General features: G+C 32.8%; 1 protein-coding gene across 3 annotated transcripts in view; it reads right to left on the bottom strand.

The window, feature by feature from the left end:
* Positions 1-19,382, bottom strand: part of LOC113395603 (LIM/homeobox protein Lhx5) — a 56,318-nt gene that overhangs the window by 2,049 nt on the left and 34,887 nt on the right. For 2 of the 3 annotated variants that reach the window (XM_026633231.2, XM_026633232.2), the window contains exons 4-5: positions 19,163-19,320; positions 18,234-18,473 (exon numbers count right to left, since the gene is read on the bottom strand). In XM_026633231.2, coding sequence (XP_026489016.1) covers positions 18,234-18,473; positions 19,163-19,320 — 398 coding nt within the window. The remainder of the gene's footprint in view (positions 1-18,233; positions 18,474-19,162; positions 19,321-19,382) is intronic. The other variant, XM_026633233.2, reaches the window with a different exon arrangement.

The following is a 19,382-nucleotide window of genomic DNA, read 5'->3' as shown; positions in this document are numbered from 1 at the left end:
TATAAATTATATGTCAAATACTTGTGCAAATACTGTCGACTGTTAATATTTATAGTTGTAGAAGTCTTTTATAAATATAAAAGTAGATTTTTGAAGAAATATGAAGTAGTTTTAAGAGGATGGTTGTAGAATGTTTAAAATGTAAATTAGAAATAATAACTTAAACCAAACTGTTAGATTACTTGTTTTCACAGAATATGATATTTCGAAGAATTTAAACGATAATTGTTTTTTTTTTATGGTAAAGGTAGGCTGACGAGCAAATTGGCCACCTGATGGTAAGCTGTCACTATCGCCCATAGACAATGGCGCTGTAAGAAATATTAATCATTCCTTACATCGCAAATGCACCATGAACCTTAGGAACTGTCATATCCCTTGTGCCTGTTGTTACACTGGCTCACTCACCCTTCAAACCGGAACACAACAACTGAGTACTGCTGTTTGGTGGGAGAATATATACGGGTAAATTTAATTAGTATATGGATTGATCCCTGGTTACAATATTCCAGAAACAAATTGTTTTGCTTGTGGATGGCAGAATTGGGTACGATGCGTAGCTACCATTGGCTACCATCTACATCCGGATGAAAAGATGATATACTTTATTCAATTAGGCTTTTACAAGTACCTTTGGAGCGTTATTTTACAAAACTATATTAAGTAGAGTTACCATCGGCACGGAATCTAGATTCAATCGAGAAGAACCGGCAAGAAACTCAGTAGTTTTCTCAACATTTATATTGACAAAGCTTCCACGTTTTTATCTATACAATCTTTTATTGAATAATATAATTTACTTATTCATGTTTTTTTAACAAGTGAATTGAATTTATGAATCGGTAAAGTTAAAATTATCTACGGAATTTTACTATAGAAACGAATACCTAGCCCCAAGAAGGATTTACTGACTGTGCGGAATCCGAAACTCGGCCTCATAAGCTTATTCTTACGTAGGTGTACATACAATGATTATCACTGATTCTATCAAAGTGATCAATGTTACTGAGAACATACATAAATAAATGGAAAATGGATCCTCAATTACACATTTCTCGTAAGCAGAATTAATCGTATTTTCAATATAATAATCGGGCATAAATAAAGCACCTAGCAATTGACCATCTCTTGTGGTAAGCTTCGATTCGTAAATACCCGGTTCATAGAGCCGTTGTTAGCTAAAAGACAAACGAATATATATTCCGAATAACGTACAACAGAATGATAAAATCATGCCTAGACGGTCGTTCAGAAGTCATGGTATATTTGCCGCGTGCCGGCGCGAGTCTAATCTATAACGCTCGCGATATCGCCTCACGTGTGAGACCGCCATTACATTAGCATCGCTCTAGAATGACATAGTTTAAGAACATGACAATGGCATTGATATTTTTCAGAGAACATAGAATAGGTATGAAGCGTTTATAAGCTATTGTTAGAATAACGTTTATATCATGTAATACTTAAATTTTATAAGCTTTCCTCTTAAATCACTCTATTAATTGATAATAACCGCATTAAAATCCGTTGCAGCGGTTAAAATATCTAAACGTACAGCGACTTTGTTTTATACGCTGAGGAGTCCGATTATACGCGCAAGTTTTTACATTTGTAGTAACAGTTGTCGATGTAGGAGACCTAGTTATTTTAATATAGAACTCCTTAATTATCGCAAACAGTTCGTCTGACGGTAATTATGAAATAGTAAGAAGTAAAATCCAATCAATTCAATCCTCATATGAGCGCGCACATAAGGGCACCTATAGTCCCTCATTCTCTTTATCAGATTTGATAATGTAATGGAAATCTGACCCAACTTTCAAACTTCGTACTGTTACAGACAATTTTTTAGACAAAAAACCCCAATAATTTTAAAATAGGTTGTTCCAGGATATGATCCCTGTACGTCATCATTAGCAGCCTCATAATCTTGCCACTAAGCTAACGACGCTGTCAAAATATATGTAAATCAAGGACTGTACAGCATCCTCATTTCATTTTGTTACTAGATTAATTAATAAGTGTGAAATAACAAAATAAATCAGCTACATTTAATCCACCAGTACGCCATTTCACACACATTAAAAAACAATTAGTTTTGCCATACAATTTAAATTTGTTACTTTAGATAAATAAGTAAATTACATAGCTAATGTTGTTAAACGGTCTTGTTACGAATTGATCATCATTGAGGTTCCGTATCTTAATGTAAAATGTAAAATAAGTAGATACTGTCACGTTCCTATATCTGTACTCCGTGTGTCACTTAGTTTAACTGTCAATCATATCTGAGGTTAAAACTAATAGGATAATCAGAGACGGCAGAATGGGGAGAATAAAAAAAAAAAACAAATTTTGAAATTCGAATGTGGTTTTTGTTATACGTAATACATTTTCTGATCGGAAAGAGTCATTTTATATGCTGAAAAATTTTGTATGGAAACTTTGTCCACTTTGTGCAAAATTTCGATAATGTTGCTGCATTGTTACAGTGCCCAGGACCTGCGCTTGGGTTGAATCCGGTACTCAGTATGATTGTATTTATATATATGTACAGTCGGGGTAAGAAAAGGTTCGTAACCTTAAGGTCTATTTTCGTGTGCTCAGTATGAGCGATAACCTGCTTTACCGATTGAGTATGACATATTGCGTCGCAATGTCATAATAAGTCGCATCTAGCAAAGATTATAATAGCGTTTAAAAGCTATAATAATAAGAGATAGAGTAAAATAATATATACTCGCATCTAGTAAGCCTCTTATTGTTCCAGTCGACTGTCGGTCGCCGTCAATCGGGATGATAATTACCAACTTTTCACGAAACCTCATAGCCCTTCGTAAATGCTCGTATAACTTTGGAGATTAGGACATTGTCTTGTCTCTTATAAAAGCGAGTGCATAGTAGTAATCCTACTTCCTACTAATATTATAAACACGAAAGTTTGTGTGTATGGATCTGGCTGATTTCTCTGAGGTATGGATGGATGTTTGTTATTATTTCACGTAAAATTTACTAAACGAATTTGGACAAAATTGTGCACACAGATAGAATATATACTGGAGTAACATATTGGATACTTTATGTGCCGGGAAAACATAAAGTCTTTGGGAACGCTGGTGAAACCGCAGGACGGAAGTAGTAAATAAAATAGTAAAAATAAATAGTAATTCATTCAATACGCCATTCGTATCAATCACAGCTTGTAGTCGCTGTCGCATTGATCCAAAAAGGCGAGAGCATATGTCGGTTCCTCTGAAGCTCTCCCAGACACTTCGGCAATGTTCTACGACAGCTACTTTGGTTCTATCGTTATTATTTATCCACCGCTGCACCATCAAACCCCATAGATTTTCGATTGGGTATATCCGCCGCTTTTGCAGGCCAACGAATCCCCACCACTTCCCGGTGCCGATGGAACCACTCATCACACGTCACGTCATTACATTAACCGTCGCTTAAAATAGCGGCCGAATAATATTACAATCGTTTTTATTCTAAGATTGCAATATATTGCAAGAAAATATATAAAACTGACAGACTTTGACAATTGACAATTAAGATATCATATCTACAATATAATTTAAATCTTGTAATGACTAATTAGGCCATAAAAAAGTTTTCATGTTGATATGACACTAGACGTAGTCCAAAGATGTTACACTATTTTGAACCAAGTTATCATATTATGTTGGTTTAATTTTATTTGCAGTTATCTGTTTAGTGCTTTAGTTTCAAAAGGTACTAAGAGTTTACGACTTGATAAAGGAATGAATTTGAAAACTGGCGAAGGTTTTCTTACTCTGACTGTACATGTATATTGTATCTACTAGCTATACTTGGCTGAAATTTTCCTGGTAGTAGGTATATTGTTATAGTGGTTGGTTGAATGGAATACAAGGTAAAGTGCTGAAACGGCAACTAGTGGCGAGTGTACCATTAAAACTTCCAAAAAAATGCTTATATGGATCTACTTCCACGGTGGTCAAAGAACATAATATCTTACTGGGCAAAGGCCCCTCCACTTGTTAAGGAGGTTTGTATGTTATACTTGATTTTTTACTTCGCTCAAGAAAGAAGTCACTTTTCAAAAATAATCGATACAGATAACCATAACAAAGGATGTACAAGGAGTTAACTAACTTAAAAAACCATTTTAAAATTTAAAACGAAAACATTTCAAGCGTTTCAATTTACTTCCAGTTTTACAATTGAACTTTATTGACACACCACGTTTAAAAGTGTAATGAAATATTTAAAAGTATATTGATCATGTTAGGTCAAGGCGAAACAGCACCAATGAAATAGAATAGATATAAAACATACGGGAAACAAAGCGTCATTGTCGATCCTGCTGAGCGTTTGATCTCGCCGCCTCGCCTGCGCCTACGCAGCCATTTGCACAGAGAATACATTTACAACCTGTTACTCACAACCTACTCTATTTCTCGCTGCATATTGATTAAAACATCTAACGAGATATTAGAATCGATTGAAGTTATAACAAATAAAATTGATACTCTCATGAAGTTTTTGAGACGTTTAATTATCAGCCGGAAGCTGTTTGCATCTTTATTGGTAATGTTAATTACTTATATGTTTTGAAATCTCAATGATTAATTATTGAGGTATTATTTTATATAAAAAATAACACATGAGGCAGAGGCGAGAATAGATTATTACCGTTGTGGGAACATGCAATGAACGGGAATAAGTATCAAATTATGAACAAAGATTAGGTATTTTGGTAAAGGTTTCTTTCTGATTCATCTTGGTTAAGTCTACATTCAATTACTGATTGAAAAGCACTCTTAAGAGCCCCATTTCAAATATACAATTTGATTACTATCTTTATGTAAACTATATTTTTTGATAAAGGCAAATTGACAACCTGATGGTAAGTCTCAACCACCCATAGACATTGGCGTTGTACGAAATATTAACAATTTTTACATCGCCAATGCGCCACCAATATTGGGTATTAAGACGTTATGTCCCCTGTTCCTGTAGTTACACTAGCTCACTCTACCTACAAAAAGATCACAATGTAACTAAGTATTGAGTGGGTACCTAAACAGACGGGTTTGCACTAAGCTCTATCAAGTAATATTCACACTGAGTAATACACACTAATAATTATATTAAACTAAAATAAAGTATTTTACTGACAGGAACTGAGTATACGGCTAGAGAAAGATGAATGAAAAGAAATACCGCAACTACCCCAAATAAATGGGATAAGAAATACTTGAGGTGTTACTAACAATATAACTGCGTTTGAGTTTCATGGTCACGTTTAAATATAAAGTAGTCGATTCCTATTTCATAACATCGTGCGTTTAATAAAATATCATTGAATTTAATAGGTAATAAAATTTGTAACATGTTACAAAACCGCCGACAGTAGCTGTGGGGCCTTGAACGATCTGATTTTCTATACGCCTATTCTGATAAAAATTATACCGGTTGAAATCGTCATCTTCCGTTATACTCGTATTATGTTCGGACTTATTACAGTAATTACTTAATCGCCGGTCTCGTGGATTAATTCCAAAACGTTACACATAAAATTATTAGCGATTATTTTTTTATGATAATGCATTTTATCAAATGTATATATTTATAAAACTCAATATTCTAGAGCATTGCAATCTGTGCCTTGTAATTACAAAGCACAGATTCAAAATTACGTTTACATATTTAGAAAACAATTGATACTAACCTAAATTGGAAAGTTTCTTCTGAGATTCTTGCCGGTTCGATAGAATAAACAGAAACTGGTCATATTTTTATATTTATTTTAATTATTTTATCTAATAGGCTAATCAAGAATGCCTTTATTAACTCTATTGAATAATGAATATTTTGATTTTATGTGATTTTATTGTAAGAATTATTCAAATTTCCGGAACTGTGATAGAATGTTGAATTTGAGTACAACGTGGGGATCAAACGGTTTCGGTTCCAACAGATTCACTAGTACAACGTATTGTACGCGATTTTTACTATTAAAGAGTTGTCATTTTCATTATTAAACTAAATATTAGATGTAACAAAAATTGGATTGAATTATGAGTATATGCTTCCTCGCTAGCTCAGAGGTTGGGCTGAGTGACGATGCCTTCTAAAGGTTCCGGACTGTGCTGCGCCGCGGGACGCCAGTCCGAACAAGCTACGTGGTGTTAAACACTATATTTCATACATCCACCGCTGAGAGGGTCCATTCTTTTACCACAACTCTGACGCCTTATAGACCTCGTAAAACCTTAGTATTAAACACTTGTATAACGCAATACCGGCTTAGAACTTCATGATTTTAATGAAACACTAAACATTCAAACCGAACGCTTTAAATTATCGCGCTGCGATACCTTACTCAGAATTAACTAAATTACCAGAATTGTTTCGTTATTTTGTTGTTAATCATAAATTTTTATACACGTTGAATTGTTAGGAACGGCATTGCAATTTACATTTGCAAAATATTTACCTCCTTCTCGCAACAAACAAACATCAACACGGTTGAGAATATTTATTTCCTGCTATACATTGTGTCGTACTGTCATATGGAGAATGACCCGGTGCGATATAAAGAGATGATTAATAAGAGATCGGTACGGACATTGTTCTCTTTGGCCTCAATATAAATAACGACAAAGCCCCTACCTGCGCACGGGCGCCCCCCAGCGCTAATGAGTCGACATTACCGCACGAATAAACTACGAGCGAATACTGTCTATAAAATGTACCATCGGCATAATTCGGCGAATTTTATCATGTTTCATACATTAATTGCGGGGATTATGATACAGACAGATATCGACGGCGGACGATAAATATTTCATGCATAAACAGACTTCTTGAAGTTTTTCTTTTTTTTCTTTTTGGTGGTAAAGAAATTACTTCAAAAAATTACACTAATTCCAAGTAAAAGACACCCAAATATATTCATATAAGTATAGTTGCTCGATAAAGGTTGATAGTTATATGATACTCGTACTACAGAGAAGTATAACTTGTACTTGTACATGAGTATTTCGCACCTTTTCTTAAATATATAGGAACGGCGATTATTTGTAAAGCTCTTCCTAGTATTAAGTTAGAGTTAAGTCTACGTATAATCTGGCGGATGAGGTGACTGAGGTGAACTAGTAATTTCGGCTTAGAGATTTGAGAGCGGCCCAGCGGGCGGTCGACTCCCTACCGCGACCGACACAATACCTAACGTAACTATAATACTTAAACACCGAACAGTTGTTCGAGGCGTGCATTTTGTTTTCATTTTTCTTTCCATAAACAACGTCATGCGCCATATGGGAACGTCGATCGCAAATTTGGACGCCCCAGTGATTTTAAGATATACTAGATTGTAATGGACGAAATATATTAACTATTGTAAAGTTGAGCAGGTACTTGCTGTACTGTACTTGACAATAAATCATAATAACACATACTTGACTATAATATGCATCAAAACATTTATCTTATATTTATAATATATAATATTTAGAATGTATAAATTAGCTCCGTTGATTATATTTAATAAATTTAAAAATATTTACCAATTAACTAAGTAATTTTAAGATTCTAAATTTAAATTAACCGAGAACAAATACGCACACATGTACAAACAACATAATTACATTTAAAAAAGGAACACAAAGGACTGTGGCGTCACTGAAGAGGCGACCACACTGCAAGCTCTGCATGCGCCATCTACAGTCAATTGGCGTAGCAAAAGGTAAAAGTAAATTATTTCCGCGCACCTCTATACGTCTTACTTGCATGTTCATTTATAATTAACAACAGAGAAATAGAACTTAGATCTTGCTTTTTTAATATTTTATATTATATTTGGACGATATGGATGTTTGACTTTTGGCTTAATTAAAATAATATTGCATAATCTATACTAAAAATGAGAAGTTTCGATGAAATTAACTGAAAAAATTATAATTTAGACCAATAGCGTGGCTAGCGTAAATTTAATGTTTTTCATATCAAGGCATCATCTTATGGTACAGACATATATATAAGCGCACGGGCAAATGAGCCACCTGATGGTAAGTGGTCGCCACTGTCCAAGACAATGGCAAGAAATATTAATCATTCCTAACATCGCTAATGCGCCGCCAACTTTCAAACCAAGATGTTAGGTCCCATGTGTAGTTACAATGGCTCGGTCACCCTTAAAACCGGAACACAACAATACTAAGTAGATATTGTTGTTTGGTGGTGTATCCACGCAGAGGAGCTTGCGACGCTTGCTTGTCCTACCACCAAGTAAAAGAAGAGTCCTACGACAATATAGTGTTACTTCGCAAGGTACTACCAACAGTTTAGAAAAAAATAATCACTTCAGTCGTTTTCACGGTCAATAAAAGCGCAAAATCTCATTCGTATTCCATTATTACGAAATCGTGATCAAGATCGTCCAACATTTTTACGAGTGTACGCCGCTGACAGACAGTTAAAGATTTAAATACCATAACTAATAAATTAAATAGCTAATACCGATTGAATATTTATAACTCCATTATTCCATTATACTGTGGAATAGGGGATAATTACAAATTAATTTAAAAAAAAAACACCTTCTTAAACACATGTAAAATTAACAAAAATGTAATCAAACGTCATCGACCACTTTTTTTTTTTAATTATCCAATGAAATTTTCTGGCAAATGTGTAACAATTTAAAGCAAACCGTGTTAACATTTTAATACGTAATATATAATGTCGTACGTCATAATTAAAAAGATGTTAAAAATATTCGGTTGCTCTCCGCTAAATTTACCATGCGTTTTGGTCGCGTACGAGCCAAGATTAGTCTTATTTTAGTTAATTAGAAACCGTCGTGTCTTTCGTTATTCTTGTACGCTTTCTATTTAAATGTAACTTTCTCATATCTCGTAGTATTTGTTTCATCATTTTAATTAAAGGTATTCTTTGTTTGTTCTGTGTTGAACACGTCGTTTCTTAAATCGATTATGATGAAATAAATTTTATAATAATTTTCATTTTATATTTCTTTTTTCATTATATCGTTAAAGAAATAAAAGCTAATTAACAATATAATGATAAAAAGTCGACTATTTGGAACGATTTTTCGTTTTTATCTCAAGGAAAAGAAACTTCGTCGAAAAACAATTAAATATATCAAATTATTTAGATTGGTGAGATATGTATTTAGATTAAAGTATAGATTTAAAATATTTTCCCGTTTTACGAGACGGTATCATTTAAATGACTGTATAATAAAACAAAGTGATGCTTGCTCAACAACTAGTACTTAATACAAAACTTTTATACTACGAGAAAATTGTGATTACAGTAACAAACTAGAAATGAAATCGTATCAGAGACGTTTTTTTAATTCTTTTCTTTGTTATGGTAATTTCACCCGTTTTAAATTTAGACTATTGACGTGACAACGCGAATTTCATATTCTTATTAAAACTACGCTACGCCTTCCCGGAAAAAGGAAAAGAGGTCGCCCCTGGAAACACGAAATTATAAAATTCGCAAACAACGACTGGATGAGGATAGCCCAAGTGAAATGGAGGAAGCCTACACTTGTCGTGAGGCCCTTAGTCAAAATTATATATTAAAAAAAAGAACAAATAAAGAAATATCACTGTTTTATTATTATTATATTATTAAAAAAATAATTAAAACTTCGTGTAAAAAATGATCTAATAACTTCTAACTATCGGGCTACATAGGTTAAAAATAATAACTATTTTTTTAAGTGACACTTAAAATGTGAACCAATCGTTGTTCAGTATTCGTAAATAGAATCGTTATCAATCCTTGATAACATACAACACAACTATTGGTCACGGTTTTCAATATGGCGGTCTTTATCTGAATCCATTTCAAGCGTGGCTTTGCATAGTTTAACGACCAAGATAAGTTATCGTGGAAATGAAAGGCGCTACTGTGTAGTTTTAAGTGTTTTAAAAAATGTAGTATTCATTTTCTTTCAAAGAAACTAGAGTGAAGTCAATTTTTGTTTCATTTTTTATACCTATAATGTTTATAAAGTTTTACAGTTTTATTAAGGATTATTGCTTATAGCTAGTAGCCGTTAAACATGATATAAAAGTAAAGTATCTTACCTCCCTTTGTTAGTAAGTTATGAGAGTTTGGAGCTTATTCGAACCCGCTTTTCCGTTGCGGATTAATGAACACACGTGCTAGAATTTTATTGAAATTATACAATTTCTCACGATGTTTTCCTTGACAAAGTACTGGATAAATTATGAACGAAAATTAAGCACATGAAAATTCAGTGGAACTTGCCTGGGTTTGAACCCACAATGGCGGCTTAAGTTGCACGCGATCTAACCACTAGGCTATCTCGGCTTCATATATGATGTATATGTGAATGTGTAATTAAAGGAAATAGTTCGTCGGGGGTAAGCTAAGCTACTAATTCTTTTTCGAATGGATATATGGTTTTATTTTCTCGTATTCAAATCGATTTAATTTTCGAACGATTTTTATTAATCTGTATTGTCGGTATGGAAGAAATCATTCTTACAAAATTATAATTAAAATGTCTAACACTTAAATTAAAATAAAAAATGTAATTTTTTTTCAATACCAATAATTAACCATTATATATTTCTCTATATAAAGATATCTTATTTTATATGTATCAACACTATTTATTATTCAATTTAAAAAAAAACATCTTCAGAAATAAAAAATATATCTACTAGCAACATTATGACTTTGACTCTAGTTTCTCGTAGTGCAGTTTATACCTATGTTTTTGCTGGTTTATTTTATTTCCTTCGCGAATGCTATTCGTAGTATTGTGTTTTATTTAAAAAAATAAAAAAAGTAGGAAGCTTCGAAGCAAACGTCATGACGCGGAATACGAACAAGCGATCAAGCGTGGCGTTGCTGTGCGTTCGTAGTGATGTAGCTAAATACACGCTAATTTATTGCAAATATTCGCGTTATTTATAAAGATGTACTTTATGGAATAGAATAAAGTCTTTTATATTGAAAATTTTTATGTAGAAAATGCTAATGCTAATGCTGAAATATTTTTTATTACATATATGAAATTGTTCTTTATCTGTAGGTTAGGTAGGCCTTATTTTTCTTTGAGTCTTATAAAAGTATTATTTTTATTTCTTAAATCATGTTATATACCAGATATACCTAATCTATACTAATATTGCACAGAGGTAAAATTTGTTTGATTGTATGTAGGGTATAATCTTCAGGATTAATGAGAGATTTAAAAAAAAATCAATAAAGTATATTTTAATTAATTTTGGTAATCTAATAATATATTTGGTAATTTTATAAGAATAGCTAAAAACACAGAAATAAAACAATTTTGCCGCAATTTTAAAAATAGTTATATTATGAATGATTAAATAACACAAGTGAATGTAAAATATAAAATATTGGGAAATTCGAAAAAAGAAAACGGTCAAACCAAATCACGTCCCAAACGTATAAATCAATGTCCACTATTAACCGATGTTGAAAAACCACAGAAATCAATCATCGATAATAAAACGCTCCGTTGACATCGATATTGTCACGTCACTAGCGGCGTGAAGCGTGACAGTTACGTGCTCATCTCTGCGAAACGCCAAAAACTCTTGAAATCGGTCAACGAACTTTTTTTTAACATATATATTTTTTTATTGAATTAATTAACAGGTTCAATCATTTTCCGAATCATAGCAAAAGTATAGTTCAACGATAATTTGTTGTAAAATTTATGTACACTGACTATAGTCTTTGTTTTAACAGCAATTGTGGTCAATAATTCAAGTTTTTTCTTCTATTTACTTGCTCCATTTTACGTCTTTGAATAAATACTACACTAAGGAAATTATTGTAAAAGTACAGCGTAATCTTTTGTAACCCGAACTAGTTGTCATAGAACATAAAGCAATAATCACAAAAGCATATTATTACTGAACTTATACAATATCTATCTATCTAGTCATAGATATATCTGATGAAAATGCAATTTTCTTAACATCATGTCTGTGCATTAAAATTACGCTAGACGGGTCACAGCTAGGCAATCAATTGGCTATAATATTGACTAGGGCCTCCTAGACTGGCGCTGTAATAAATCAACTTGGACCCTCTGATGGATGGTTGCGTACGCGCACATCGTATTCATAAGGTATGGTGCTACCGTCATTAATCTATTTCTAGATTTTAAACCTTGTAGCAATAGATTTTTTTACTTAATAATGATACGAGTCATTACTGGTAGCAGACGTTTTTATATTAATGAGTTCTGTAGTTTGAATATACCGACCGTGTCCGGAAAAATTATACTTAAAACGATAGCTCATGTAATTATTACACGAACCCAAATTTACACTAACGATGTCGAGTACATTGCGTAGTAGTTATACGTCGAAATAGCGAAAGATATGTAACGCTTTCCAATGTTCCATCTAAGACACTTATTAACAAACATTTAAGATAGATACAAATATTCAGTATGTATGATCAATTTATAATTAAAGATCGAAAACACTGAACATAAAAGAACAACGTAGCTGACGGATGGCAGGCCTAGGGCGATCGGACATTAAGGCCCTACGCAATATTAATGTAGCTCATTCTCACCCACGGCAATAAAATAAATGATGTCATTTTTTGTCCGCACGGGGAGATCTTTTGTCCTCGGGCCGCGTCGGCACATCACTAACTTTGGAAGAGTGCGCCCGATCCGCAGGACGTCCATAGACAAAGGATTTTAGGCGCCGCTATCCAGTTTTTCTTTATATTTCGCAAAGAAATATTCTATTCGTATGACGAGGCTTTTTATCATAATTAATAATTTATTGCTTTCGCCAAGCGCTTTTGTAACGCCGCACCTGCGGACTATCGCAAGGTGCTTCTGTCTTGTAGGTGATAAATCATAAAACTTTGTTATTTTGCGCGAGAAACCATGTAGTCATACATAATCGTTTGACGCTTAACATCAAATAATTCGCTGATAATTTCGACTCCTTCACGTATCAAAAGTAATTAAAAATATCGATAATATTAAATGTTACCTAAGTGTTTGTTCCAATGTCTATCAGAATAAAAAAAAACAATTGTCGAAACGTAGGTCTATAAAGACATTTATTTTCATATAGATTATATACATAACGTTCACGTTTAGCGTCAAGTATTGATGCAAATCCCACATCGAACATACATCGAGCATTTTACGAGTCCTGCCTTGACCACGGAGTAAAAATCCTATTTTATTGTTAACTCATGCAAATTCCCCGTTGTTTTAATAATAACGATTAAAATTACAAATTTATTGTGATAATATCGATGTTTTTAGAAGTGCGTATTCGACAGCAGGGATTTGTTAAACTGCCGACGATAATCGTTATCGAAAACATTTCACGTACGATGACATCGTCGCGTCGATCGCGCATTGATAAAAAAAATATATATATATTTTGATATTATTTTAACAACATACTTTAATATTTTGTGGTTGTAAACTTATATTTTTTATCTTTATGAAAGTTTAAGAGGAAAAAAAAAAGTAGAGGTCTGAGAATGTTACCCCATCACTACACTCGTTTTACGGTTCTTGTGATAATATTATTTACATATTTTGGACGATTATAAGTGTCTTAAATAAAGATCGAAATGACGACAAAACGGGTCAATCGGTCTGTGACAATTTAAGAAAGTATTTAGTTAAGAAAATAAAAACGAGAAATCCAAACCAAGCTGCCTCTAAAAAATAAAAAAAACATCTTATTTTGACGAAGAGAAAGAAAGAGAAGATGAATTACTAAGCAGACTACGAATTAAAAGATGGAACAATTTGTCGTAAAACTTCGTTCGAGATCGACTCTGGCCGTAAACCCGCGGTCACATAGTCTTACCCGTTTACCTCGTAACTCGTGAAAGTTATAGTATTTAGGGCAGTTCAAAGCCGCCGACGGATATTAAGAGAAGAGATATGGTCGTGCGACCAAACGTACGGCTCATTCAACTCGGATCCCGACGTTTCCATAGATTGGAGCTTGATTGACCGGTTGCTGAAGTTAATTTGTATTTTAACCAATAATAATAAGCGTCGGCGTGTTTCTTGTTGACCGGCTTCTTTTGGTACCCATCTTGTGAGAATGCTGGTAATAAACAACGAATTCCGTGTTTGTAAAAATGTACACGCTGTGAGTAAAATTACTGTTAGGTTGTTATTAAAACTTCATTGATATTTCCGGACGAAAATTCAATCGTCCAACATAAACATTCACACTTTAAAATAATAAAAAAACATTCTTGATAATTTTTTCTTATTAACTCTGTAAATTATTACAAATTTATCAATGTTAACAGCGAAAACAATGCTCATATTCAATGACAGGAAGTACTTTTTTGTTTTTTTTAATTTACACGCAAACACGGAATTTTATTTATATAGTTAATTAATACATTTTAATCACGCTACCATCCCTGAGCTAACTGACCACAGATAACAGAGGATGAAAGTGCATTAGACTTGATACATTTATCAGACCGCGTCACATCACTAGCTAGAAGAAATGACATAATAACACCTTCCAAGCGACATCGTCAACAATTTTTTATAGACAAGTTATCAATCAAACGACGACACAAGCTTCCGTATAGATATTACTTTCACAAATAATAATCACAGATTAAAAATATATTTTAAGGTCATGTTTTAAAACGAACGTGTTTATGTGCTAACAAGCGAACCAGTCAACGTATCTAATTGGAGATAGTTTTAATTGCGAGTATTAATTTTTTTAATTCATGTTCTTGCACGTATAACAAATGACAGATAATTATGTATAATCTTCTTTATTTTTCTGTGCAAGTACGGAATTGTTTAGCAACTAATTAATAATGATTAATGATCATGTTTTAAATTGTAAATTGTAATTCTAGCGAACTCGCGGTGAATATTCTTTTGAGTAATAAGGTAATTTGTAATACGTAACTACACGCCGTTGACATTTCACATCGTAACTAAATGAATAGGTGTGAATTAATTTATTAGTACTTATATGCATAATGCATTCCATCCGTCACGTCTCTATGGATGGAATCATAGACAAAGTTTTTTTTTTGCTAGTAACTTTTTTACGCCAATTAGATTTAATTATTCTTACATTGTAATGCTCAAGAATGAATCATTCATATTAATATCAATTAAAGAGATACTTTTTGTTTGTATAACACAGATTCAGTTGAAATTTTAAGACCTGTCTTTCATATATGACTATATAGTATATAATCAGTATGTATATATTAAACTTTTTGGTCTATAGTTTATTATGTCAACGTTGTCGGAGATAAATTTGCCGGTCTAGTCTTTGTATGTGATCGTTGCCAGAACTATAATAGATGTAAGAAAACTTTGTATGTGAGACTTGTAGATCTACTAGGTACCTGCCCCGGCTTCGCACGGCTATAAGGGTCAACTAGTAACAAAAATACAAATACTAGTAAAAAAAATAATCTCTCTTATTTTTTAACCATAGTGGGCGTGCACAGAACCCATCACTAAAGTTTCATCGTAATCGAATGAATGGTTTAGAACCGTATAGGTAAAGGTAATTTTTATTTAGTAAGATAAAATATCTACGAATAAGTACGCCGCATATTTTTTATTTATTTATTTATTTTTATTTTTTATTTATTGGAAAAGTTACACCATCAACATATCACTAAGCACTTAAAATTAATATCTGTTGGGTAACATACAAAATGATACGTCTTTAAAGGTGTAAACAACATTGACATGTGCTATCTACTTTTAATAGGTAAATCACATTACATAAGAGTTTTAATGCTTAAAAAATGGAATGAAGAAGGTAAATGAAATTTTGCACAGTGTACAAAATTTACTTTATTAAAAAAAAAGATTAAATTAACAAATGAAAAAAAATTTTTTTTTTTTGATCAATTTCAACCTCAAATTCCTTTATTCAATATAGAAACATTACACTGATTTAGTGATAGTCAAATTAAACACTACCACCGGTTCGAAAAAGGAAGCACCCTGATCTGAGAAGAACCGGCAAAAGAAACTCAGTGGGTCTTTTTTTTTTGTCAAACTATCATTATAGTATTTGTCGCCATATTATTCTTAAAGCGATTACTTAAATTCAAGCCATCTTCAATTGTAATACGTCATGATATGACTCAATATTTACAGAATAAATATTCATTCGGCATGTATAAACTCATCGACAACCCTGGCTTGACGTTAACTACACGACCTGTCAAAATAAAATATGAGCCAATAAGGGCGCGTCGCTCGACGACAGGGCCGTCACGCTGAAGAAATTACGATATATGAACTTATTAAAATATCTACGTTTTTTTTCTCGTTTCGCGGTCGGATGACAACGCGTTAAGGTGAAGTGTCGTGTTTTATTTTTATTTTGAAGTTCTCTGTAATTGTGTTACATTTTTAGTATTTCATAATCATTCCACAATTCTATTATAGGAAGATATAATCTAAAGTTGGTCAAATGTTTCAAAATATGCTTCATAGTTTATAACATATAAATATTTTTGGTTTCTAGTGTGATCTAAATTAATCATGTTAAATATTTTACGATTATAAGACGCTGTTATTAGAACTTCGACATTTAATAACTCCAAAAATCTTAAAATGGTAATCATAAATTTCTATATGGAACTTCAAAGTAGCCGATGATCGGCTTCTTCAAATACCCGTTCACACGAACCGGTGCTAACTAGTTAAATCCGGACTATTTGGACAAAAAGTTACTACAGTTAGAAGCCACATGTGGTACGGTATGAGCATTTGACACGCGCGATCTGGCGCGACTTGACGAATGGTAGCAAAAAATGTTGTTTACGAACCCACTTAACATACTCGACATTGTTACTAAACTAATATTGATACGTAATACACGTGTATACAAATATTTGTCTTTTCGAAGGTGTGAACAATTCACGGCTTGTTGCTTTTAATATATAAAAATATAATGTTATTTATATTTGATAACATACATGAATCTTGATTTACTGTGAGTTTGAAATTTGAATTGAATATACTATGTATAATGCATTTCATCCGTCACATCCATGTGGATGAAACCATCAACAAAAATTTTTTTGCTAGTGTGAATTTTTTATGCAAATTATATTTGATAAATTATTTTTTTAAATATTAAAAATAAATATCAATGTAATCATTCATCGTATAATTTTGATTATTGCAACATTTATTCGTAGTGACTAGTTGTCAAACTCCACAAGGGGCACATAAAACATTAGTTTTTAGTTCAGAAATCGAATGCAACAAAAACACAACCAAAGAGGAAGAAGGGCAAAAAGCGTGACCGAGCGGTCGATCTTTCAACAGACATCTGTTGCTATAGCGTGGAGAATCGCAGAGCTCAATGTGTTAGATTATAATTTCAGGAAACAAATCACTATTCCAAGTTAAGAAATATCATTTAAAATAAATAAATAATATAATCTGTATTTCTGAACCGTAATAAGGTTATTTGTCAATTTAAAATTACCGTTCCTGAACGGTTTTGCGCGCGATATTCAATTTAAGAACGTTTCAGACACTTTGATGGAGTATCGGCTGTTCGCAATAGTTTCTGACGAAATGTTTACCGGCTGATATAATTTAATAAATATATTTCTACGCATAATTAGTTCAATGTTAAATAATATATTCCTGAAATTATGAAATTTTATATATTTTTTTTTATAAATTAATAAATGGCAGCATTGTGACGTAGGTAAATGAAAAAATTGCTAATACTTTACGTAAGTCAACTATTCGCAAACTTCAAGCTCTTATTTCCTAAGTACAGTTTCATCAAGGTTGTTACAAAAGTTAGCGAACTAGAAAGAAGTTACTTCATCAAATCGAATCTGCTATTTTAATTTGTTTAAGATTTTAGATCGAAAGTTCGATTTGTCAGTTGAACCAATTTTTCATTCAATTCATTTCAAATGCCATCACCAGATGTTAAAACGATAATATATATAACGTAAGCAAAAATCCAATGTCATTTGGAAGAGTTTTATGTAAACCCAAAAAAACCTTTGAAGGGTAAAATGGGAAATAATCTCCAATGATATTTAAATGGTAGACGACTCGTTTATTGAGGTCATACGCTATAAAACAATAAATGTCAATATAGTACTCTATAATATGGTAAGTATAATTAATTAGTATATTTTTTTATACTTACTTGTATAACTCTCATAGGCAGTCCCGTTTCTTTCGCCAGCTGTTCCCGTATATGCCGTGTAGGTTTCGGTGTTTGTGAAAAAGCCGACTTCAATATTTCCAGCTGCTTCGCCTTTATCGTAGTTCTCGGTCCTCTTCTTTTGGAGCCGCCGTTACCGTCATCAGGCGATTTGTTCTCTGCCTGGGAGTCCCGAGTTTCAGGATCACCGTCCAATGAACCCTGGGAGGGGAAGAAGAACAACTGAATGCGACTATGTGGTCCAGTCCCATCAATGTTATATGGGGTTGTCATACTATGATGTAAAACGGTTTGAAAAATATTTCAAAATGAATTTAGTGTTGAATGGAGTAATAATGATGTTCTTCTGTACTTCTTATATCTCTATTTCCAAACTCTAAAAAATTCCTCGCCTCGGGATTCACTGTCGTATAAGTTAGTCAATGAACTAACAAGGCATTAAGCTATATTCTACTTTACATTTAGGCGTCACACCTTTCAAGTTAGATTATTTAAATGCATATTTATAATAACGGTGGTCGCTTATTGGTCGAAATTCGACTGTAATTGGTTATAAAAATATAAATTATATTTTTTCGAAAGATATAAAAAATGAGGCTTAGCCAGACGGCACCTTTTCATAATTACAAAAAGAAACAAATGTCAAAATACACGTTATTGATCTAAGTTTGACATGACGTGTGTTGTCATTGACAGTATGAACGTAAAATATGAATTTGTTATATTATTTAATAGATATTTCTTTTGTTTTTGTTTTTTCTTTTAAACATAACATAGATATAATATAACTACTCAAATAATGGATATTTTTATACAGCTAAATTAATATACGATATAGAACGGTCTAACTTTCGTTATTATCTATGAATATTTTATGCTGTCTCGTTAAAAATTATGAAATCCACACAAACCTGGTCCTCAGAGTCTTCGTGCGGTTTCGTGTCGCCGTTGTGTGATAGTTCAGAATGTAGCGCTGGATGGGGCGCATGCGCCGGACTGCTAGAGTTGTTTGCTGCTCTCGACTCTTCCTCTTCTTCCTCGTCTGAACCAGAACCGAGTAGTGAATCAGCTGTTGAAGAAATAATGATTATAGCTTCTTCAACACCAAATTAAATAGTCAACCGTCAATTA

The sequence above is a fragment of the Vanessa tameamea genome, chromosome 21, assembly GCF_037043105.1.
Source record: "Vanessa tameamea isolate UH-Manoa-2023 chromosome 21, ilVanTame1 primary haplotype, whole genome shotgun sequence".
In the NCBI taxonomy this organism is placed as follows: domain Eukaryota; kingdom Metazoa; phylum Arthropoda; class Insecta; order Lepidoptera; family Nymphalidae; genus Vanessa; species Vanessa tameamea.
Note: the sequence above shows the minus strand (reverse complement) of the source record. Positions and strands in the feature narration are given on the sequence as shown.